At 35.2% G+C, this 25,195-nt stretch overlaps 1 protein-coding gene across 5 annotated transcripts in view; it reads left to right on the plus strand.

Moving 5' to 3' along the window:
• The window catches only part of GLS (glutaminase), an 82,086-nt gene that overhangs the window by 53,625 nt on the left and 3,266 nt on the right, over positions 1–25,195 (plus strand). For 4 of the 5 annotated variants that reach the window (XM_012776914.3, XM_076005761.1, XM_076005760.1 and 1 more), the window contains 3 exons: positions 21,660–21,721; positions 22,709–22,785; positions 22,870–22,933. In XM_012776914.3, coding sequence (XP_012632368.1) covers positions 21,660–21,721; positions 22,709–22,785; positions 22,870–22,933 — 203 coding nt within the window. The remainder of the gene's footprint in view (positions 1–21,659; positions 21,722–22,708; positions 22,786–22,869; positions 22,934–25,195) is intronic. The other variant, XM_076005762.1, reaches the window with a different exon arrangement.

The following is a 25,195-nucleotide window of genomic DNA, read 5'->3' on the forward strand; positions in this document are numbered from 1 at the left end:
TTGAAGTATAACACAGTTGGGATTTTAACTTAGAAAAACAGTATCCTTTATAAAGGTACTATTACAATGTTTATTATTCTGAGGCTGCAAACTAGAAATTCTCAAAAGGGCTTTATTTGATTTTTTTTTTTAATGCAATATAGTGTCGGTGGTTTTTTTGGGAGGAGGACTTTTCCTGTTGGTTGTACTAAAAGTATTTGAATAAAGACTTTTCTCCCAATTTTTTTTTTGTTGTTTTCCATTTGATAACTTAAAAACAATACATCCCTATTCACAGGTTCTTTCTGCTTTCTAAGGAAGAATATAATTGATGTTATTCACTATGTAACTCTTCATTTTATTTGTTGTTGCCTAAAGCATAATGAAAACATTGCTAAGTCAGATGAAGGCTATCATAAATTGCTTTAGAATAAAGTTAATCTCAGTAGAATTTAAAGAGTAGAATAACAATAACATAGAAATTGATCTTTACTGCTTTTTTAAGGCATTTAATTTTCAGAAGGAATTTAGTGTATTTCCATAGCATAGTCCAAATTATATAGTCCAGATTATAGAGGGTCTATGTGTTGTAGGTCAAATACAGTACTTAAAATTTTTATTGGATTAAATCTACCATTAATAGTCCAGAGATTCCCCGAATATATTATAGAAGTTTGAAAAGATTTGAAATGGGAAATAACCTTGCTTACATGAATTTGTATTAATCTGTGGGTTTTTAAAAATAAAGTTCTTTTAGGGCTAGTTAATAAGACGTTCCAATATGATATGTTTAATATACATAACAGTTTATGATCACTTGCTTTTAAGGGTACATTTTTTTAATCTATTTGAAGCAAAGGGAAAAACAGCTTAAAATGCCTGGTGATCTTGATGTGACATTGTAGTGTTTCATAGGCATATATGTATGTGGGAAGAACTGCTGATAAATACTGATATGTCAGTCTATATCCTGATTATTTATATATAATGTGTGTGTTATATATGTGTTTGTATATATATCTCATATCCCTATGTGCCTGAATTTATCTATTCATATTCTGAAAATAACCAGCAGTTCTTTCCGCATAGTATATTATGTATAAATGGTTCATTGATCTATTATATTCCTATTCCAAACTTTGCCATAGAACTCCTAAAATTTTTGCTATACCAGAATTTATAAAATATAACATATTTTACTTATTCAGTTTGACTTTAAGGATTTATGGTTTCTGTCGTTGCCACTTCCATTCACTACCAGTGCTGTCAGGTTGTGAGAGTAACTAGCAATACTGGAGAAGTCCAGAAAAGGGAAAGCAAGAGCATCAGATTTCATGTGGAATTTGACTTTAAAGTACTTCCTAAAATTTATTACATTTTTTATTTGACTTAAGTAGTGTACTTCTCAGATTAAACAGTTTACTTTATAGAATAATTTTATTTAGTTCACTGTGTACAATTTTTAGTCTTAAGAATTTGCTTTACTATTCATTGGTTAAAAATTTAATTTTTCTCCTGGGTGTGCAAAAATGCTAGAATATATTTTTTTAAGAGATTTATGATCATTCTACTTAACATTGGATTTCTTCTCAATTCCTTCTCTATCATTTTATATTAAATGTAATAGTTGCATTGTGTAATAAAATCAAAACCAGATGTTGGAAATGCAGTATAAATGGAAGTTTGTTATCATGCATCATGGCCATACATTCAGACTTTCATTTAGAATTATTCAGAATGCGATTTACCTTACTCCATTCTCTGTCTTGGAATTCAGGGGCAAAATTATACTTGAACATGCATTCAAGTATATCTGAGTTCAGCCATTTTTCTTTTATTTCAAATTGTAATACTGTTAAAATGTTTGTTTCTTAGAACATTGCTTAGAAGTGGAAGGAATTTAATTGGTTTGAGGGAAGTTCTTTTATGCGCCCCCTAAGTCCCATCCTGGAGTTTATTAATGTGAATACCATAAAATGCAAACGACTTGGAGAAATTTAGAAAAAAAAAAAGTGCATCTGAGGCAAAATCTACCCAGCATGAAACAGAGCTGATAAATCTTGCTGTATTTTAGAGTTCTTAACTTCTTAAATAGTAAATAGGACTTATTTTAAAAACAGGATGTTAAGTAAACTGATCATAACTCTTTGTTTAATGAAGTGATTCTGTTACTATGTTCTTTAAACTTTATTTTCTACTTAAATTTTGTGAGCATGTGAAAGGAAGGGAATTTAAGAATGATTTTGTTTACCATTTCTGTTTTGTAGATTGTAGCTCTACTTTAGTAATTTTTATAAGTTATAGCTAATAGAGATTTTAAAAATATGCCAGGTGTATAAGCCTATTTCGATTAAAACTGTATAATGGCTTCCTAATCCATTAACCTTTAAACTAGAATGAGTAGAATACTAATTAGCACTTGGATACATTGCTTTTTTGGTGGTATCTGTGGTATTTTTCTATAAATTACATTCAACAATAAATTATGAAACACTTAGTATTAAAAATTGTCATGTATTGCTTAAAATTTTTTAAAAGTTATGATCTTGCCCTCAAAGGCTCATATTAGAACAGGTAAGCTGGTGCCAATTGCTTCTGTCAATTAATCTTATAACACTGTTATTGGATTTCTAACTATAAGTCTCATTTACTAATTCTGAAATATTTTTGTTACAAATTTGTAGACCACATCTCCACAGCAAAGAACAATTTCATATACTTATTTTTAAGACAAATTTTAATATCTGAGGACATGATTTTTCTAGACAAAGTATGATGAAAATAAATAGTGGTCTTTTTTTCACAAAGCATTTACCTTGCTGAAATAATTTTAATTCTCATGCCTCAGATGATTAAAATTACCTATTTGGAAGGCTTAGCTTTTGAAAGAAAAAAATTCTTACCTGAAATAGTTTTATTTTATTTTATTTTTTTATTTCAGGCTATTATGAGGGTACAAACATTTTGGTTACATTTTATGTCTTTGCCTCTCCCTAGCAAGGGTTAGAGGCATGCCCTCCCCCTCTACAATGCTCACCCTATCCTTTGATTGTGAGTTTACCGCCCCACCCCAACCTCCTAATCCTTGGAGAATATTACCACCATGTGAGCACCATAGTGTTAATCAGTACCAATTTGATGGCAAGTACAAGTGGAGCCTATTCTTCCGATCTTGTGTTACCTCTGTCTGGATAATGGGCTCCAGCTGAATCCAGGGAAATATAAGAGGTGCTAGATCACTGTCATTTCTTCTGAAATAGTGTTTAAATTTCTGTTTTTGTATTATATTCCTGGTGATTTTTGTTTATATACTGTAAATCTCTTCTGCCCAGAAATTATAGTTGGAACCCTGAACTATAATTAAATTCATATTCTGTAAACAGATGAAAGGTTTATTTAATTTTTAAACATAGTTCAGCCTTTCTGTATTTTTGATGCACTTTTATTTACCATTATCTTGGGTTTTTGTTTGTTTGTTTGTTTTTAGAATCACAGAACTGAGTTTGAAAGTTAATCTGGTACAAACTTTGACCCTACCCAACTTCGTTTTCCAGATTTCTTAGCACCTTGCTTTTCATTAGCATTTTACATTTTTTTCCTCTTTTTTGATGGGGTGGGTCTGTTATGTGTTTTGTTTGGACAGACATTTTGTGGTTTATTTTTAATGAGAGAAGTGTAATTGGCAGTAGTTAATATGGTTATTTGGCAGATAGATTGTACCAACAGTATTTACTCAAACTACCTAACTGTATTATTTTTCTAGCAAACAATCATATGTCCCAGTTGTTAAAAACTAGTGAAGTTAGAAGTGAATGTTACAATTATATAGTAGTTCTAAAAATAAAATATTACCCTGGAACCTTTGAAAGAAAGTGTAGCAGAAATGTGACTCTAAAAATAAATGTTGCACCGTTGGCTTTTAAAAATAAACCCCATTAGGGTTAGATTAAATACTTAAGTAAAAAGATTTTAAATAAGAAAAAGGCTATTCAAGTTCTAAACAAATGGTTTCTGAGGAAAAAATATTTTTCCTTTGCATGGTGGCTTTTCTAAGACACATATAAAATATCTAGCTACTTCCCTTGTTTTTATTTTAGACATTTAGATCTGTGAGTGACCTCTGAGTAAGGTTCCTGATTTGTCTGTTTATTCTGTCTATAGTGTATATTGCCACCAGTATCAATCTCCATTTCATAGTTCTGGGATTTTAATTATTTATGAAGGAAAATGTATACTGTATTCTTGAAATGCATTAATTTTTTAAAGCTTTTGTTGACTTATAAAATGTTAAGACTTACATGTTGTTACTCTCAAAAAAGTATTTTCTTAATTCTCAAAATTTAAACTTGGTTAGGTAGCTCTTCTTGCAAGTTTATAAAAGTGATACCTTCAACTTTTAAGAGACTGGCTCTTATTCAGTATAAACTCTGCTTACTTTCATATTACATATATACTAAAATAAGAATGATACAGAAATATTAGCATCAATTATGCAAATATAACTATCATTTTTTAACTATTCCATTGTAAAATCAAAAATGGGTCTCTTATTAAAATTCTCTTTAGACCTAGGTTAGGGCTACTAATTTTCATTATTTGATATCTGCCTTTCACAAATCATCACTAAGGAGCCATTTATATAATGTCTTTTGAGGGGAAAACATAAAACTTAATCCTTAAATCTTGCCTGTTTTCCATTAAATGAGAGGTTAATGATGGTATATAAAAATATGGAAATCATTAATTGAAGTCCTCCCAAGGTCTGTTGTTTTGTTCACTCAGAATAAGAGATAATTGAAAAATTCAAAATATATTGTCCTAATTTCAAGTGTTTTACTTTCTTTTTCATCCTTTCATATCATAATTCTATTTTGGCTGAAAATGAGATAATTTTTAAAATTATATCAAAGTTACTCATGAATGGGTTTTCATTTCCAAATCTTTATATTGCTGATATGTTAATTTCTAAATCTTTCAGTAGTGTTGACATTTGCTATTCTAGTTTTTATTTTCTTTAAAAAGTTAAAAAAAAAAAAACCACCAACCAAGAAGTTTGAAATGTGAAAGTTCAGACTTCTTTTCTTCAGCATAATATAGCTTATTCTTTGTTTTACATAGAGCCTTGAGTACATGTATTTTGAGTCCAGGTCTTTGCACAATATTTATAATTTAAATAAAGCAGTGAACTAAATAATACTGTTTGAATTGAGTATTTGAATTGAAATGGGTGTTAAATTTTCTGCACAGTGAAACTTCATTAACATTTTCATATTACACAAGTGATTTTTTAAAAATTCTTTGGTGACTAATATTATTTTTAACCCTCTTTAATCATACCAATAAAATATTCTTGCCTTAATGTCTTTTTTTTTTTTTTTTTTTGCCTGAAAGAGAAACTTTAAAGAATGACCTTAAGGAGCAGGGAGAGTAGAACTTAACCTTCTATTTATCTATTTGTGAAATTTTCAATTAAAACATGCTATTTCAACAGGATTTAGAGAATGTATGGGTTATTTTATTTTTTTCACTTGGAGAACAAAGTAGAGAAAGCATACTAGTTTGCTATATTTTTAGCTAAGTAATAAAAACTTAGAAACCTTTCATTTTTATTCCATTTCTGCTGTGTAATTTTATTTTATATCCATTATATGTGTCTGCTACAGAATCAAGGTGTTATTTATTTGGTATTCTTTACATTTGGGCTGTGTCATGTAATTGTCTACTTACCTTATATATTAATACTTTTACCTTGTACTTGGCTGGCTCTGGATAGAGAGCTGCTGTTCTGTTTGCATATTGTGTTTTGTAATATTTGCTTTGCAAAAAGTCTTACCTGTTGCTATTGTGAGGCTTGGGTTTTTTACTTTTTTTTTTTTTTTTTTAAGAATTTAGGATCTTTTGCAAAGTTCTTAATGGATTGAAGCTTTGAGTTTACCTTGTGCTTTTATGACTTAAATAGCATCAATGAGTGCAGGGTGGGTAGGTCTGGGATCTGGTTGAGCAGCCTAGGATGGTATACCATTAGCATGAACTTCCATGTCTTATTTTCCACCTTAAAATTCCATGTAAATTTTGTTCTACTTCATAATACCTGTTTTAATATTTTAAAAACATAGTATTTACTAGTTCTATTACAAAAATTTTCCTTCTCCAGTCTTTGGGTAAAATTGACTTCAGGACGAGGTACCATATTTATCATGGTACTTCTCTTTCATCCTGGCATAGATAGAAACCATACCAGTTAATCCATAAACAATCTTAATCACAGGTTTGATGTGACCATATATATCTAAAATTGGCAGTGATTTAAAAATGAAAAGAATGTCCCATCAATGCCTATTGCTGGTGCCAAAGACCTTGAAAATTTAGAGTTGTCAGTCCCTTATCAGTAAGTATAGCAGTGTGCAGACGAGAGCTAGGTATACAATGAACAGTCCTCAAAGGTGTGGGCCTAAACCCAGATAACCTGGGTATGTTCAGGCAGTCCAGTTTGCTAACATGGAAGATTCTGTGGTTTTCTGTAGATTTCCCCATTGCTTCTAATGTCAACAATTTTACTTTAGCAGCAAGGCATGCATAATACACCATCAGCAGAAACCCAGTAACATCAAAATTTGAATAACATGACTTTCAAGGAAACCATTGGGTTTTCAGCAAACATGATCATATATGATATGATATAATCAGGTTTATGTTTTGAATATTGATCTAGATGGGAAAATTAACTCCAGTATTATCTGATTGTAGAGGGTAAAGTCAGTCCTAAATCCTACCGTTAAAATCATTCTTTAGCCCAGCTCTGTTGTAAAGGTGGGTGACTTTAAGTACTTACAATTTTTCCTTGTATATTTCTACGACATTAAATATAAGTTTGTAAGTTAGCACTAAAAGTTAATGTTTATTGTAGACCTTACAAATTATTTTTAAAATCCTTTTGTTTGCCTCCTCTAAGTGTCTATTAGCTAAACTTATTAAAATCTTTATCAACCTTGATTCCTTAAGAGCTTTTCATAGAGCAATAGAGCTCAAAAATAGAATTTTCATTTGTCATATTTATATATAATATTTCTTGATTATTATCTGGAACTTTATTATCCAAGAATGAATGTATCTTTGTTCACATCTGCACTTGGTTTTAGGATATGTCTTTTTTTTTTTCTCGAACTTAACAAAGCTAGAATGACTCAAGATGAATCAAGATGAAGATGAAATTTTCTGTGCTCGCCTAGAGCTATTTTCAGTTGTTCTTGTATATGTGTTTGGTTTTGACTTTAATGCTGATGTTAAGTGTAAGCAAAATCACAACACAGGGATATGCCATGTACTGGACTGTGAAGAAACACAATTCTGCTGTTAAAGTATATTTCCTTACTCTGGCAAGTTGGCAGTTTCATTGTAAATATATTCACTTGACATTTAAGTTGCACTATTTTTTTTAACAGTATTGCTTTTGAAATAAACATAGTATGGTACAAGAATAGTCAAATAGCACATTTCTTTTATGAAGTTGCTTTCCCACTTGTGAGATAGTGGCAAAAGGTGAGGACTCTTCCAGGTTTTCATTTTCATTATACTCAGTTACCAAACACTTTTTCATTTCTTCTACTAGTTTTTGTTTAATCAACACACAAACAGAATTATTTCAAGATATTTAGCTAACTTAATTTGATCTATATATAAACCTCAACATTATTTCTGTGCATTTTCATTCACTTATTATTTCTTCATTCAAAAAATGCTTATTTCTTGCCTATTATGCATGAGAATCTGCAAAGTGTTTAGGATATGCAGTGGATAATGAGACAAATATGATCCAACTTGTGATGTTTACAATCTAGAAGGGGATACAGATACTGAAGAATTACCAAAACAAAGTGGTGATAAGTGATTTGTTAATTCTGATACATGTAGATCTAGTTCATTTTAACTATTATAAAGGAAGTGAGTCCCAAAATGGTATATACCATCTGATGCCATTTTTGTACATCTATAACAGACTTTATGAGACACAAACGTAACAATGTAGTTAAAAGTATAAGAACATGGACACCAGTCCTTAGATAAAGCTTACTCTTGGGAGGGAGAGGAATGGATGCAGGGAGAATGGTTAGCTGTATCTTTAATGTTTCATTTCTTTAAAAAGTATTTAAGTAAATACAATGATAATAAATGTTAGAAGTGTAAAGAATGCTAGGAGGGGGTATAATAAGACCTCGTTTAGTCTGGATGGTCAGATATGGTTGGTTTTCCCTGAAAGATAATACAGTATTTAAGTTTAGAAGGAGTCAGAGGATGGGTGGAATGGGGTTGATAGAATAGTTTGACTTGAAGGCCCCAAACCAGGAAGGAGTATAACACATTTGATAAGGTGAGAGAAACTAAATGTGCTGAAGAGTGAGGCGAGGTAGATGGATACTGGCCCCGAATTAGTCTTGGAGATAGGACCATATTATGTAGAGTGGGCCTTCTCGTATTTTAATATGCATCAGAGTTCTGAAGAGTGTCTTAATTTTAAAATGCAGCTTCCTAGGGCTCAATCCCAATCCTACAGTTTGATTCAATAACCTAAATTTTTAATGTGTACTCCAGGTGCTTTTGCTACAGGTTGTACCCTGGACACCATTTGGAAAATATTTGTAAAAGGTTTTATATGCCATATTAAGAGTTTTGAGAGTTTATTCAAAGTTCAGTGTGAAACTTGAAGGCTTTTAAGAAAGGGAAAGATTTAGTTCTTAAATACTGCCCTGTGGAGAGTAGACTAGAGGGAGATTAAGAGTTAAAATTATGGACTCGAGATGTGTTGGTGGCTTAGACTAGAGATGAAGTAGATGGACAGGAGAGTTATGTTTGAGATAGACTTGGCAGCATTTGGTTGATAGTATTTGATGGGTGAAAAAGAATGAGATATCACATTGACTACCAGGTTATTAGTAGAAGCAACAGGACTGAAGCTGCTGCATTTTACTAAGATGGAGAACATTGGAGAAGCAAACCTTGGCAGTATAGGAAGAAATTAGTTTAATTTGGGCTGTTGTAACAATTAAGAATCTATTTCACTACAGATATCAGGAGGTTGATTAACAGTGGTTTAAACAAATGGGCTTTTTTTCTAATATAACAAAAAGTTGGATTAGATAATCCAGGACTAGTGCCATCAGTAAGGGTAACCTTCTGCTCCACCAGCCTTAGGCGTTATCTTTAGACCTCATGCCTGTCATTTTATAGTCACAGAGTGGCTGTTCCACCTTTAACCTCACCTGTGTGGCCAAAGTGGAATTAAAAAGGAGATACCTAAGTCAGGAAAAAGAATCTTTCCCAGAAACCCACTGACACTTACTGGCCAGACTAGCTGCAAGGGAATCTAGGGAAGTATTTTTAGCTGGACACATGGCTACCCTGCAAAAATAAGAGATTCTCTTGGTATGGAAGGGGTGGAGAGTGGATAGTACATAGGCAGTTAGCAATGTGCAAAAGCTAACTTCTGTTTGAGATGTCTATATTTTGGGGATACCTAAGTAGTGATGTTGAGTTAGCAGTCAGATTTAGGTCTAAAGCTTAGGAGAGTGATGTAAGCTGTAGATACAATTTTGTGAATGGTTACTGTGAAGAGTAGTATTTGAATCTGTGGTGATGTCTGGGATTGCTCAAGGAGACAATGTAAAGTGAGAAAGGGGACCAGAAGATAGCACCCTAAGAAACCCCCATTTTAAAAGCAGGACTGAGTAGGAGGGGCTTCCACTAGGGAAATGTGGCCACAGAGGAGAAAATCTAAGATAGTGTAGTATCAGGAGTCAAGGAAAGAGTATTTTAAGGAGTTAAGAAAAGCACTGAACTCCACTAAAGCATAGAAAATTAAGTATAATCTGGGCTTTCCATTTGCATAATGTCCTTCCTAATTTTTTTTTGGTGTTAAAGTGTCCTTTTATTTGAAAAATGATGATAACAGTAGACTGTGGGGTTTTATGTTTTACATTTGGAAAATTAAAAAGTGGCAGCTCAGGTGGTAACCTCCCACTCTCACACCCCCCCTTTCAAAAATTTTTTATTGGATTTGCAATCGGGTCAGTGAATGACTAGGGCAGGTTTAACTGCTGATAGAAAAGTAAGGAATGAGAGTTTGAAGTAGATACGAGAGAGGCAATGGCCAGTAAGGTGAGGCCCCAGGAAGAGATAAGACTCTTAGAACAAGTGGAGGATTATCTATGGTGGGAGGAAGAGTGCTTCCTCCAATAAAAGAGGACTTAGAAAGGCAAGTAGTGAGGCATCAGTCTACCAGTCTTCAAGCTTTACTATAAGACTATAGTAACCAAAACAACGTGGTACTGGCACAAGAACAGAGATACAGATGTTTGGAACAGTACTGAGGACCCAGATATAAAACCATGCTCATATTGTCATCTAATCTTTGACAAAGCAGACAAAAATATACATTGGGGAAAAGAGTCTCTGTTCAATAAACAGTGCTGGGAAAACTGAATAACTAGATGCAGAAGATTGAAACTGAACCCCACCTCTCACAAAAATCAACTCAGGATAGATAACAGAATTAAACCTAAGGCATGAAACCTTAAGAATTCTAGAAAATATTTCTGCTAGGAAATATTCTAGAAGAAAAATTCTAGAAGAAAACTCTTATAGACATTGGCCTAGGCAAAGAATTTATGAAGGAAACCCCGAAAGCAATCACAGAAGCAACAAAAATAAATAAATGGGACCTGATCAAATTAAAAAGCTGCACAGCCAAGGAAACTACCATTAGAGCAAATAGACAACTCACAGAATGGGAGAATATATTTGCTTTTTACACATCCAATAAAAGGCTGATAATAAGAATCTATATAGAACTTAAGAAAATCAACAAGAAAAAATCAAACAATCCTATCAAGAAATGGGCAAAGGACACAAACAGAAACTTTTCAAAAGAAGACAGAGTAATGGCCAGTAAACATATAAAAAAGTGCTCAGCATCTCTAATTATTAGGCAAATGCAAATCAAAACCACAATAAGGTATCACGTAACTCCAGTGAGATTGGCCTTTATCAAAAAGTCCCAAAACAACAAACGCTGGTGTGGATGTGGAGAGATAGGAATGCTCTTACACTGCTGGTGGGACTGCAAATTAGTACAACCCCTGTGGAAAGTAATTTGGAGATACCTCAAAGAGCTAAAAATAGAAATACCATTTGATCCAGCAATCCCACTACTGGGCATCTACCCACAGGAAAAAAAGACATTCTATAATAAAGACATCTACACTCGAATGTTTATGGCAGCACAATTCACAATTGTAAGATGTGGAAACACCCCAAGTGCCTGTCAGTACATGAGTGGGTTAATAAAATGTATATGTATACAATGGAATATTACTCAATTATAAGAAACTACAGTGATCTAGCACCTCTTATATTTTCCTGGATAGAGCTCGAGCCCATCCTTCAAAGTGAGGTATCACAAGAATGGAAAAACAAGCACCACATGTACTCGTCAACAAATTGGTACTAACTGACCAATACTAAGGTGCTCACATAACAGTAATATTCACTGGGTGCTGGGCAGGTGGGGGGCAGGTCTGGGGGTGGGCAAACTCACTACTAATGGAGATGGAGCACACTGTATGGGGGAAGGACATGCTTCTAGCCCTGGCTTGGGCGAGGCAAAAGCATTTCATGTAACCAAAATGTTTGTACCCGCATAATATTCTGAATTAAATAAAAAAAATGTTATAAATATGGAAAAAAGGCAAGTAGGTAGGTTTGCAGACATGATGAGGGGAGGTTGAAGGCATTTCTGTCTGTTGGCTTTCATTTTTCTGAAGGGTATGCAGTGAGGCTTTCTGCTGAGTTGAGGTGTCAGGTGGGAGGGAGACTGAGGTTTTAGGGCATAGAGGAGATAGGGAGGAGATAGGAAATCTTTGTTCTTGTAGATTGGGAGAGAGAGCTAAGGGAAACATGGCAATGTTCTCAGAACACTATTGAGGTTGGTAACCATGGATTCACAGCAATGGCAGTCTGCCCTGTTCCCCCCCCCCCCCCCCAGTATCCTATGGCTGCACCCTGAATTTGGATATAGGGAGGTAGTAGCAGCAGAGGATCAAGTAAAGGATTTTAGGGCATTTCCCAGACAGTGATTTTAAGAATAGGCTTTGGAATCTACTTTAGATCCTCCCTAAGTAGAGGGCCTACTTTTAGGGTTTATTCCTTCTTAGAATTTGGTTCTACTTATAGAACTTTCAACTAACATAGATTACACATACAAGTGAGTTCTGTGCATAATTGTGTTATGCCCAACCTCCTTGCTTTACAGGATAAAATGTTACTGATAAAGATTGTAAATGTTCAAATAAAGATGCTAAGTAGTCTCATGATGAGGCCCTAAACTTGTGCTGGTGCGATAGATAGATAGATAGATAGATAGATAGATAGATAGATAGATAGATAGATAGATAGATAGATAGATAGATAGATAGATAGTAGAGTTATATGTAAAATACATATATAATGTAAAATTTGAGATATATATATATACACACATATCAAACTTACATTGCTTTACTTTTGAGGGTCTTTAAAATGTCTTTTGTTAGCAGATTTCTGTATTATATGTTGGAGAAGCTTGCTACGTAACTGGAAAATTTAAATGGCTATGAAAATACTTGGGAAAGTATAGAGCTCCAGAGAAACATAGTTATTACACCTTATGTGTGTGGTGTTCATAAAGCACACATGTTGGACTTTTCACAATAGAACTATAAAATCAACATGAGAGATTATATATGGTTAAATATGGTCCTCTGGAGATCAATGAAAATGAGGGATATCTTTCTAACATCAAAGCACTTTGTAAGGATGTACTGCAGTTGGAATAACTAGAAAACTCGTGTCATTGTGCCTTACTTTGTTATACTAGCAGGATTTAGAGCCTACGAAAAGAGGTCCTTAAAGTCCAAATTGAAACATAATTCTTCCTATATCATTGCCAAAAGTTTCTCAGCAGAAAGAACACCCCATCTCTTTTCAGAGAACTTATTTGTATTTAATTTTAGTTTATACAAGACAGTGTCTTTGTAAGAAAATTTTGATTTCAATGGCCTTAATTTTTTAATTTAAAGTAATGTGTATAAGTATTTGGTGACCAATTTCTTCTCTTCCTATCTTATCTTTGCTTTTAGGTTCTTTGATTCTTGGCTTTTACGTACTTGTTTTTTAGGTATAATGACAACTACAAACAAATATAACACTTTATTATTCCAGAATTGTGGCACCTTGTCCTCTCTCTGAACACACTAATGTAATGCTAACTAATCTTCAGAAAGTTTTATAAATATTTGTTTGTATAAGAGGGAAATGACCAATAAAACAGTAAATAAGAAACTTTGATAGTTGTTAATGCAATATAAAAATACTCTTAGGTCTCTACCATATGAAAAACACAGTTTTGTTCTTCAGAGGAATATCTGCTTTTGTGTGCTCTTTTTCATTTCTGTTTGTCTTCTATTTGTTACTTACTTGTTAATTAGGGGTGCTGTTTTTCAGACCACACAAAGATATATTATTAGCTACTATTATCAGGTATTAAAAAGAGAGAGGCTTATTAGCCCATTGATATCTTTTTAGACTATTCATTGGCATTTACCAGAATAACATGAACCATTGAGATGAGAAGTTGTTTGCTACCAAAGCTGTAGCAGTCATATTTGCTTTTATTCACATTAACCCAAAACTCAACATTTCATTTTTAGAGATTTAAATACAAAGAATAAAGCTGATATCTTTAATATTTTCATTTGTTGTTCGTGGTACTGATATATCAAAATAAATTATTTCATTTGTTCCCTTATTTTCTCTTCATTTAAAAAAATAGAACTTTGATCAGCACCTGAATATATTAATAAAATAAAACATATGTAAAATTAATATTTCTGGTTTCCCTATAAATTGTTTCTTAGTTGCTATTGTCTGATTTCCTATTACAAGTATTGCATTATTGATGAAGTCCCAGATTTTTTTTAGAAAATCTCTTTGCCCAGTAGATAGGTAGTGGTTACAGCACTGACTCTGCCTACAGGCAGACTGAGCTTGAGCCCTTGATCTGCCACTTAGCTCTGGGATACCTTGATACTTTGTTCAGGTTATTTAAATGTTTCCTGTTCTTTGAATAACAGAGATAATTATACTTAAAGCACTTAGTTCAGTCAAGGGAGAGTAGGTGCTTCCTATTAACTATTTTATTGTAAATTAATATGTAATCTTAATTTTTGTCTTCATGGGTTTTCAGATTTCTTTGACATGATTATGACTTCTTAGTTTAAGTCATATAATCATGTCAGAGAAATCTGAAATAATAAGTGAAATTATTTCAGATTAATCTCATCGAGAAATTTTGAAAATGGTATGCTTAAGGGAGTTTATTAGGTAATTCAAGAACAGAATACAGTATTTGGAGCTGCCATTTTAAGGTGGTATTTTTTTAAGTGAAATTTCTATAAGATGGAAATTCTCTCCTTTAGAGTAAAATTTACTGTTTAATTTATTCCTGTGTTGAAATTACTGTATGAGAACTTCCTGCATTTGTGTAAAAATTTGGAAATATGGTCATGAAATTGCTGAATTGCTATTCCCATAAAGGATTTTTTTCTAATCCTCTCATCACATCAGTTTGGATTAGTTTTGTCTATATATAGTATATTAATAACTGTGTCTGAATAAATCATTGGAAAGCTTAGGGACATGTGGCCTCTTGCTAACCTTAGATTGTCTGATTATAAAAGTACTATAATTTTGTTTTGTACATCTTTGAAAATATTAAATAAGCTCAGTAGTAAAAGAGAGGAAATATCTTTGATAACATGCACACTGTACAGGTTTATTTTTCAACCTTTGTTGGGCAAGGTGATTAATTTACATATGCTGGCAACTAAAAATTTTTCTTTAGCTACATTATAATAGGTGCATATGTTTCAACCTGACTTTAAGAGAAATATTTATGAAAGAAGGCTGAAAGCTTATTTTCATTTAAAGGCTATAAATGGCCTAGCTGGAGTAAAGCTTTTTAAAACAAAATTGGATCTGGAGTCATGATGGTTTATTTAACAGATGAAGATGAGTATCCATTCCATGACAACAGATACTGCAGTGAGCTGGAAATGAGAGAGCAGCTTACATCAAACTAGAGGTGGTAGAAACAGAAGGGTGGCTTTTCAGTTACCTGGTTTTTTTTCATCAAAGCAGCTCCAAAAGGGCTGAACTAGTCTTTGTATGAAGACAGAAACTAAAGATGAAAACAAAGGAAACCTCAGTTTGGCAGCTGGTAATAGAGTTGGAAATAAAATAGTTGGAGTGAAGGAAGTATAAAACTGATGAATCAAACTTTCCTCCCTCCCCCCCTTCCTCCCTCCTTTGCTCCCCCCTCTTTTCCTCCTCCCTTTTCTTTCCTTCTCTCCTGTCCTTTCCATTTTCTTCCCTTCCTCCTTCCTTCCAGTATTTAGCATAGGACCTTCATGATCTAAGTTGCTATTTAATCCTTTGTTTTCCTTCTATCCTTTGGATAAAAATCTGAGATCTATTTAAGGACTCACATCATCATGGTCTAATTGTACAGAATTGGGAATTCAGATACCTGAGTTCTTTCCCAGCTACATCATTAATTCATGTTATGTGACCTTGAGTCAGGGCCCTTTATCTCAGTGTTAGTAATAAATAAAATATATTTATCAATATATTTTACAACCAGCATGTCAGGGATTTTTAAAAACAATTGTTTAAAATGTTGAACTTTTCAGAGTCATCTATTATATAAATACAAAGTCATGATTATATAAGTCTAATAATTGCTGCATACTTGTAAGTACAGCTTTATCAGGGCATTTACAAAAACCACCCAATTCAACTTTTAAATAAGCTCAAAGTGAATAGGAGAATGATAGTGTTAAAGACTTAGAAATGTCATGTTTTATACTTGTAAAATTTATAGAATCCCTACCTGTTTCTAGCTGTTTTGGAAAAAAAGTGAGATTTTGGATATGCCAAGCATGCCAGTGTTAGATAAACTCATGTGGACCATAATATTTTTGTCCCATTGTTGTCATGACTTTGTATAAATAAACTAAGATAAGATTTTCTGGCTCTGGCAGGTTCTGACAAAGATTTGATAAGGAAAATGCAGTAAATAATGGAAAATATGCAAGATGAAGGGGAAATCGTTAAAATCTAATTTACAAATTTTAATGGATACCTGCCCGAATTTCTCTTTACTGTGGGGAGGCATACATTAAACATCAGAGTCCTGAACTTATATGCTACTGTTGTTGCTGTGTATAGTCTATTTCTTTATATCAAGGAATGATTCATTCTGAATGATTCATCAAAACACAGTTTCCATGCCTCTGGCATTTACTGTTAACCCATTTATTTTCTGGACTTGGCCTTTGTGACAGGTATTTAAAAATCCATGTAACTCAAGTATCTTGAGTGTTCCTAACTCAAGAATTAGGAGAATAAGCCTTGATCAGTGGTTAGCACACCTACATCCTTTGCAAGAGTTGGCTTGGAGGTGGATGGGCTATCTTCCCGAGTGCCTCTCTTGGCTTACTTTGTTTGCCATGGTAGGCATTCCAGAGGGAGTGTCAGTTTAGTTGGGAATATTTGTGGAACTCTTTTAACAGACCAGGAAGTGGACTGTCCCTAAATGAAATAACTTTTCATCTGTTGTCTCAAAACTGTTAAACCAGTTTCATTTTCTTTCTACTCATACCTCATTTCATGTTTTGTGCCAACTTTGAAAATATAGGTGGCTATTTGCATTTGTGGTTTTACTTTTATACCATGCCTGTGCATGTGCTGCCTCCTAGTGCTTTTCTGTCTTGGAGGGGATGACACTCACTATGTGATCAAGCTCCTGTCTTCTGGCTTGGACTAAATTGAGCTCTGCAGCTAGCCTTTTGTTTTCATGGGAAGAATATCATACTTCCATGATAGTCATTAGTAATTTTTGTTAAGCTAAGCTAATGTTTTCCCTCTCAGATCAGTCACAAAGGACAAAGCCTTTGTACATTATTTTCTGATTTATTCTAATTTTTATCTCTGAGCTGAAATATATTTGTGAATAAAGTGTTAGCATATTCTGAATAAACCTATTATATTCTAAAATCAATCTTTCTTGGTTCTTATTAAAAAGAAATTTTATTTTAGAACTTTTGAAATATTGAATAAGTGATACAAACTATAATAAAATCTCTTCAAACTAAGTCTGAATTCAGAATTTTAAGGAGTGTAGATTATTCATACAGTCATTGAAACAGCTTAGAATTTATTGCTTAGAAGGACTAATGTATTTTAAAGAATAAGAATTATAGGTAATGAATATATTAATGGTATGTGTACTGGAATCTGGATTTTTCTTAAGTAGTGAGGGAGATGAGATATACAAATATACCGTTTGGTCATGTTGGCAACCAGCTACATGGATAAAGAATGCTGGGAGGGGAGGGCCTGGGGAAGTGTGGCAGCAGGGAAGGGGCTTTCAAGCTAGCCCTTGAGGAAAGGGAAGGATTTGATTAGGAATCTGGGTGTTCTTAGAGAGAAGAGCATGGACTCCAAGAAAAAAACAAGGGCAATAAACGAGACCAATTTTGCTCCATCAAGGTTGAGAGAGAAAAGTATGTTACCCAGACTGAACCTTGAATGCAAGGCCAAAAAGTTTAAATTCTATCAGGAATGATTTTGGAGTTTGTTGACACTCCCCTGTTTAGAAACCTTTCGTGATTAAAGAGCACTGTTTGGAGAAGATGATTAGAAGTATGAGGAAAGGTTTTGGAGCATGGAAGAAAGACTAGAAGCAGAGGGCCACCAGTTAGAAGAACTGAATAAATCTGGTGATGATATTTGAAGATGCAAAAGTTAAGGGAGTTGGAGGAATTGATAATGATTATAATTTAATGCCCAGGTAGTGGTAAGAAATTGAATATTTGATGTTATGGGGGACAATATTTCATTTAGTCTGTCAATAAATATTTAATGAGCACCTAACATGTGGTAGGCACTGGGGTTACAGTGGGGAACAGAAAGAAAAGTGATAACTACTCACATTTAATGAAAGAGACAAGAAACAAGTTAAAATATATATGTATAACACACACACACACATATATATATATATATAAACACACACACATACATATATATATATATAAATAAAGTCAGGTAATGACAGTTGCCCTGAAGAGGAAAGCAAAGCAAGGAATAAGGAGTGAAGAAAGGAGAGTGTCACAATAGAATCTTTGAGTAACATTTGAGTAGAGACCTGGAAGGGAGGGAGGGAGGGAGCCTCCTCACTGCCTGGGGAAAGAGGATTCCCAGCAGCCAGTGGGAATCTGCGACCCTGAGACCACAGGAAGACCTGGCTGGAGTAGAGCTGCAGGGGCAAGTGTGGTAGGAATGAGATGTGCAACACAACCAGGGAGTAGAGCACTTAGGATCCTGAAAGCTATGATAGTTTAATTTGACTCTAGATGTTATGGAAAGGCGGCAGAAGTAAGAGCAGGCTATCAGTCCTCCATGTGAGACAAGGTGGTACCTCAGATGAGGCCTAGGGCAGTAGTGATATAGGTGGTGAGAAGTGGTGGGATTCCAAACATACTTTGGAAGTAAATCAAAGAGGATTAGTTGGTGAGGTAGGTGTGAGTTTTGAGAAAAATAATAGAATCAAGGACTACCCCCCAGAGACTATACAGTGGATTTGTATGAATTAGAAAAAGTTAAATCTGTCTCTGGGCAGGAAGCAGATCTCCTCAGCACCTTTGGGTGAAGAAGGCCCCTTTCCCACCAGCAGATGTACCCAAGTGCTGGGACACCTAGTATGGGCTGGGTAACCCAGGCTGGCCCTGTGGCCAGGCATTCTTGTGAAGGACTCAATCTGTACAAGCAAACACACCAGCAGTGGATGTTGTGAGAGTTTTTTGGCCTGAGCAAGTGGATAAATTGTAGTGTCATCACCAAATGGGGGTACTGGAAGAGGAGCCCACTGCGGTAGAAGGCAGAGCAAAGCAAGTTCTATTTTGGACCTAAGTGTGAGGTGCCTGTTAAACGTCCTGGAGGCAATGTCAGGTAGGCAGTTGGGTATGGACTACTGGCGCAGAGTGGGGAACCAGGACCACTGCTGTTTTTGAGTTTGAAATGATAGCATGGCAATCAAGTGGAGCTGTAGGATTACAGCTTGGGAACAAAGATTTAAAGTTGTAGGTTGGGAAGTCATTCTGTCCAGAAGAACATATGAAACCTTTGAGGGACATTACATGGAAAAACAAGAAGGATGAGAAGGCCTTTGAAGTATTATTAGGCAGTGGAAAGTGGACAATGAATCTGCAAAGCAGCAGACAGGAGGAAGATCAGGGTGATGAAGCATCATGGCAGACAAGCCATGAGAAGGTGGGGAGTGCTGGGGGATGAGAGGGAGGCAGGGCTCAGGAAGCTGCTGGAGCTTTGGGGAGTACGGTTTAGAGGTAACAGTGAGTGTGAAGGTAATTTTTAGGGAATTAAAAATATACTTTCAAAAATGTGCACTGAAAGGGGGGAACAGTAGTGCCAAGTGTTGATTTTTCAAAATAGGATGGAGCCGTGTCTGTATTAAGGCAGAGATAAAGGAACCAGTGAAGGAGTGAGAAGTTTAAGATGGTAGAGACAAAGAGGTTAAGTGAGGGAGCAAGGTTAGAGAATCTGGAGGATGTGTTGGAAGGAATAGGTGAAGAAGTGAGTCTCAGAAATGAGGACGCTTTTTGCTTTGAGAGATGAAAACAGTTTTTTTAATCCTTTCACTAAAGTTGTAGTCAGGATCATCTGTCTTTTTTATGAGGTCACCATTGGTGTTAAAGACCTGAAGAAAGTATGGAGGGAATCGATAAGAAGAAAAATTGCCAAGCAGTGATGAGAGCACAGTTGGGAGTACGGAGAGTAATCTGTAATGGCCAGTGCTCTGTGGCCCACGAGCACAAAGAGTACTGGGGATTCAGAATTAATCCTAATAAAAAAGAAGTTAAAGGCACCTGGAATAGTGGTTCATAACCCAGAAGAGTGCATATCCAAGTCACCTGGAGACTATTAAAAAAAAAGCTATGCACGTTTTTATCTCTTTTCCCTAAAATGTATCAAACTGAGGTATAGCAGCAGGGCAACTAGATATGGGAAGAGTGATGCTTATGTGCGCTTTTAGAACATTGCTAAAATGTTCTAAAAACACATTTTAGAACTTTGAAGCTTTTTTAGCTCTTTCTCCCACCCTTATTGAGAAAACTGTTCTGGACTACTGGAGTACCTGTTGACTACAGGGTCCAGGTTGGAGGGGAAGCTAATGGACTGAAGGAGTAAGAGTAAGGCTTTTTGGAGTGATATCAACACAAACAGTAAGTAGTGGTTAGTAGTCAGCTAGTTAGATTCCTGCACTGTTAAACTTTACAAAGCCTGTCATGTGCTCATGAATCTCTAAGGGGATTTAAAACCTTAAGAACACACACCTGACAGGACCCTTATTTTCATGAAGCAGCTATGGACTAGTTTCTATGAACCACACTTTGAAAATGCTGAATTAGAGAAGTCTAGCAATGGTCACTTCCAGTTTGTTTTATAAGTTCATAGGTTATGGGAAAAGGAAACCACAGTGGAAAGGAAGAATGTCCAGGTTAAGATTTGGAAGCACAGCTTCAGAGCCGCAGCGTTGTTGGTGGAGAGCTGGGTTACTTTCCATCCCTCCAGTTAAACTTCTGTTTTCTGCCATTGAGTCCAGTATCAGTTAGGTCATCAATATGAATTTTGAAGTTGTAAAGTGTAAGACAAAATTGGGAATTTATGAAGGAGAATTTATTGAATTTACAAAGATTCAATGATCTATAGATTAGTTTGTCATAAATAGGAATGCATAAAGTCTTTATGAGAGCAGACCAAAATCAATCACTGTCTTTAGGATAACTAGCCTTTTCCTTTTAACTATAAGAACAAGGTAGATAACCGTCAAAAGTAGATACATTTTGTTGAAGTCCTGAAGCACTCAATAGTGACGATTTAATATTTGGGGAGTTTAACCCACCTTTTTAGGAGAGGCAGTGTCATAGGCTCTGACAATGACCCAATTTGTACTGCTGGCCAGTGAACTGAAGACTACCTTCCAGTGAAGGACCGCCCTATTCTTAAGTGGAAGATGGTAATTAACACTGAATGTTGTCTCTTAAGGTTCACAAAGAAGCCAGTGATTGATGAGGACAGTGATTGCTGGCAGGGACTAGACATTTATATAGCATGATTTAGTTTTTAATAATGATGTGACTTGAGTTTTTTCAGTATACAATCTGGCCTGTAGTACTGACACATACTAAATGGGAATGGTTCTAACTATTTTCACTTCCAACTATGCAAGTTCCATAGGCCACAGGCTTCCATTCCTTTGTGCCAGTTTGATATTTTTCCATTCCTTCCCTCACGTATCTTAACTGCATTATGGAATTTTCCCTCACAATCCTCTGTTAAAGAAAAATACCACACACATGCATTCTTTTGGCTATAGAAGTATACTCAAGATAACATTTTGCTTGTGATCCAGCTGAAGTGTTCAAAGCACATGGAAATCGCTTACTGGCGACAGTTGGACATTGTGTTTATTTCCCCCTGTGGATGCCTAAACTTTCTTTTCTTCACAGGTAAAGTCAGTCATAAATCTTTTATTTGCTGCATATACTGGAGATGTGTCTGCACTTCGAAGGTATGTTTACAGGGTGGACTAGCATGTGGCTTACTGATGTTTACGAAGTTGCTTCTGGGCAAGTAGCCATTGGAAGGCTAAGGTCTCACTTCCATTTTCCTTTAATGAAAATGACCCAAACAAAATTTATATTAAATTCCCACATCCAGTGCCTTAGGCTTACTGTCCAATCTTGTCCTTTTCTACCTCTTATACAAGCCCAGATCTATTTTCCCAGGTGGTAACTGTTAAACGAATCTGGCTAATTGGTACTAGTGGCTTACTGGAATTGGACAGTGACACTCACTCCCCACCTACCTTCCACTCCCCATCTTTGGGGCGTGTGTGACGGAGGTGGGGAGGCAAATAGGGGTAACTGGCGTCCTGCAGATCACCAGGATTAGAAAGACCATATATGGAAAGGCCTGTGTAACTAACATAAAGTCTCTTTTATAGAGCTGCACCTGGTTTTTTTTTTTTTTTTTTCCGCCCTCTCAACCCAGCTTTTCCCGACTCCGGGAAGAACCGGGAAGAGAAGGCCTGCACCTGGTTTTTAAAGTCAAAAAATGTCTATGCATAATTTCCATCCATGTTCTTAAGTCTGATTAGTTCTGCACTAATAGACTGTGAAATGTTAAAGAAGGGCAGTCTCAGTGAAAACATGTAACTTCACTGCAGGTATTAGTTTCATACCCTTCTGAGATATAAACTTTGGTATGGTTGTGCTATTATTCTTGAGTTTTGAACAATAATGTAATGAGGCTTAATTCTGTGAAGAGATGGCTGACATTTATCTTAGCCAAAAAAAGCAAAGCTGAGGAAGAGTGGTGAAGTGGCATTCACCCAAGACACATGTGCACTGGTTGAACAGGGTCCCTAGTTCCTATTGAGCTTGGTGAAGGATGGAATCTCTGATAGGGCCTTAGACTGAACTGATGGGGTAAATGTTACAAGTGTGAATGAAATTTCTTTTATATATAACGAATAGCTATGCTTACGAATTTTCAGATTTGCTTTGTCAGCTATGGACATGGAACAGCGGGACTATGATTCTAGAACAGCTCTACATGTAGCTGCTGCAGAGGGTAATTCACAAACCGCTCATATATTTTTTTCCAGATTTAATTTCTACTCAATACTAAAATCTGCTTTTTTGGGGGGGGGTGTAGGTCACGTTGAAGTTGTTAAATTTTTGCTGGAAGCCTGCAAAGTAAATCCTTTCCCCAAGGACAGGTGAGCACTTACCTTACCTTATAACCTAAGTCAGTATTTTATTAGAAGGACTATAATAGTCAAGTGATGGTGTATTTAAATCCACTAAGACATTCTTGAACTGTTATAGTATTTTATAAAGGCACCTTATAAAATGTGTTTCTGCTAGGTAGATCATTATGTCTCCCATATCCTCTTTCTTGTCTAAGAATGATATCTTATTTAGAAATTTTTGGGTTAGTTTGACTATCCGTCAGTACACTGTGTGAAGAAAACAATTCTTTGTGTTTGGGAAGAGAAAACAGGAATTTTGTCCTCATAGGGCTTTTAACTACACAGGGTAGATAAGATAAACATTTACAGAAGTGTATAAAAAATTGTAAGAAAACTGTTTTTAAAGAACTCTAAAATAAATGTATTGGAGTTGAAATTCATTTGGGTGGAATCAGTTTTAGAAGGCTTTATGGAAGTTGAATTTTAATCAGTGCTTTGGGGAAGAGACGAGATTGAAGGCCCAGAATAAAGAGAAGGGCATTGTATCTAGGGTGGAAGACATCTGCTTGGGACATATTCTGCTTCTCTCCTCCCTCCTGGTTTACGTGACAAACTGCTATCCATCCTGCAGCACATGCTGTCCACAGAGTGGTCACGGCAGGGATAGGAATGCAGCCTACATATATGCGCATACATGTAGTTAATTCTAGACTCAGAGCCTTGGACATTACATGTTGGAGTGGATGAGTCAGTGGTGATGAGAATAAAGGTTTAGAAGAATGGAAGGAAAAAAGGCTTTATGGAGATGTTTAATGTATATGATAAGGAGTTTTTGGATTTGATATTTTAGGACTGAGAGCTATATTAAAGTTTGGAACAAGGTGACTGCTCCTCTAGCTGTTAGATCTTCCTGTATATTAAGGCTTATTTTTTAAATTAGGGCTTCAGTTTTGTTGGTTCAGCTTGTGAGAAATGCAGAAAAGTTATGTGTCTGAAAATCATTAGCAATTTTTTAAGTATGGTAACACTTTGGCTATCTAATTTTATTCCTATAGTTGTTAAAAAGCATCATGATTAAAATGACCTTTGTTGGCACAATTAAAAAACCTCATGTTAGGGTGACAATCCTCCCTTTAACCCCCAGATGTAATGCCCATCCCAGCTCTTTCTAGAGCAAGAAACTGAAAAGTGTTTTCCTCCTGTGTTTATAATCCCAACTAAAACACTAACACATGCTAAAAATATTTAAGTATTGATTTTTTTCCTTGCCCTAAATTGGCCTCTAGGAATGTGGAAGTAGAAGTACTTATCTGATAGGCAAAAGTTAGCTATGTCATTAACTTGGTAACTTGGTATTTGACAATTCCAGAATGGAACCTACAGACCCAAGGCAACTGTTTTGCTCTACTTCATACAATCAGTGTCACCTTAAATCACAATATAGGTTTGTGTGAAATTAGTGCATTCTTTAAAGTTGATATTTTTCGTTATTTCATGGAAGAGTGGTTAGTAAAGAAAAATAAGGCAACTTGCAGCTGACTTCAGTGTTTCCAAAAAACAATTACATGCTATAGAAGATGACTAATAAGTCCTTGTTCAGTGGCATTGACACCCTAACTAATGAAAGCCTATGTAGAAATACAAGGCCACTTAATTCAGCTTTTTTGAGAAACACAAGATACATGTAAAGTGTTACTTACCTGATTTTAAAAATTAAAAACAGGCTGCCAAAGTTTATTCAAAGGTATTAAAAAATGAGACTATTTAAAATACCTTTCATTTACATATTGTGCCCTGTTTGGTGGGTAAAAGGACAGAGATGGAAAAGAAAGAAAAAAATGGGAAGAAGTAAAACCAGAAAGGTGGTGAGAGTGGCATATGAACGGATGGAGTAAGAGGCCAGCAGCTGTGTAGAAGTTCCCACCCATTAGTAAAGAGAGAGGGCGGGAAGACAGGCCTCATAGTGTGTGGAGTATTAGGGAACTAATGACCAGACTCTGTCATGTACTGGGGCTGTGAGTTCTATAGTGCTGCCTCCTACAAAAGGCTTAGCTGTCTAACCACTGCTGGCAAGTCTTCATTTCTTCTTATCGACAAATCTTCACCTTTATCACTTTAAACAGCACAGCCCCAGAAACACTCTTAGCATGGAAAGGGGAGTTATTCTTCTGGTTGTGTTCCAATGGAGTCCACGGCTTCCCATCCTTACCAGAGATGATGAAAGTGTCAACTCCTCTTGTTTCTCCAATATTGCTTCTCGAATGTGTGTTTGAGCGCCAATGAGGTCAT

Source organism: Microcebus murinus, chromosome 8, assembly GCF_040939455.1.
Source record: "Microcebus murinus isolate Inina chromosome 8, M.murinus_Inina_mat1.0, whole genome shotgun sequence".
In the NCBI taxonomy this organism is placed as follows: domain Eukaryota; kingdom Metazoa; phylum Chordata; class Mammalia; order Primates; family Cheirogaleidae; genus Microcebus; species Microcebus murinus.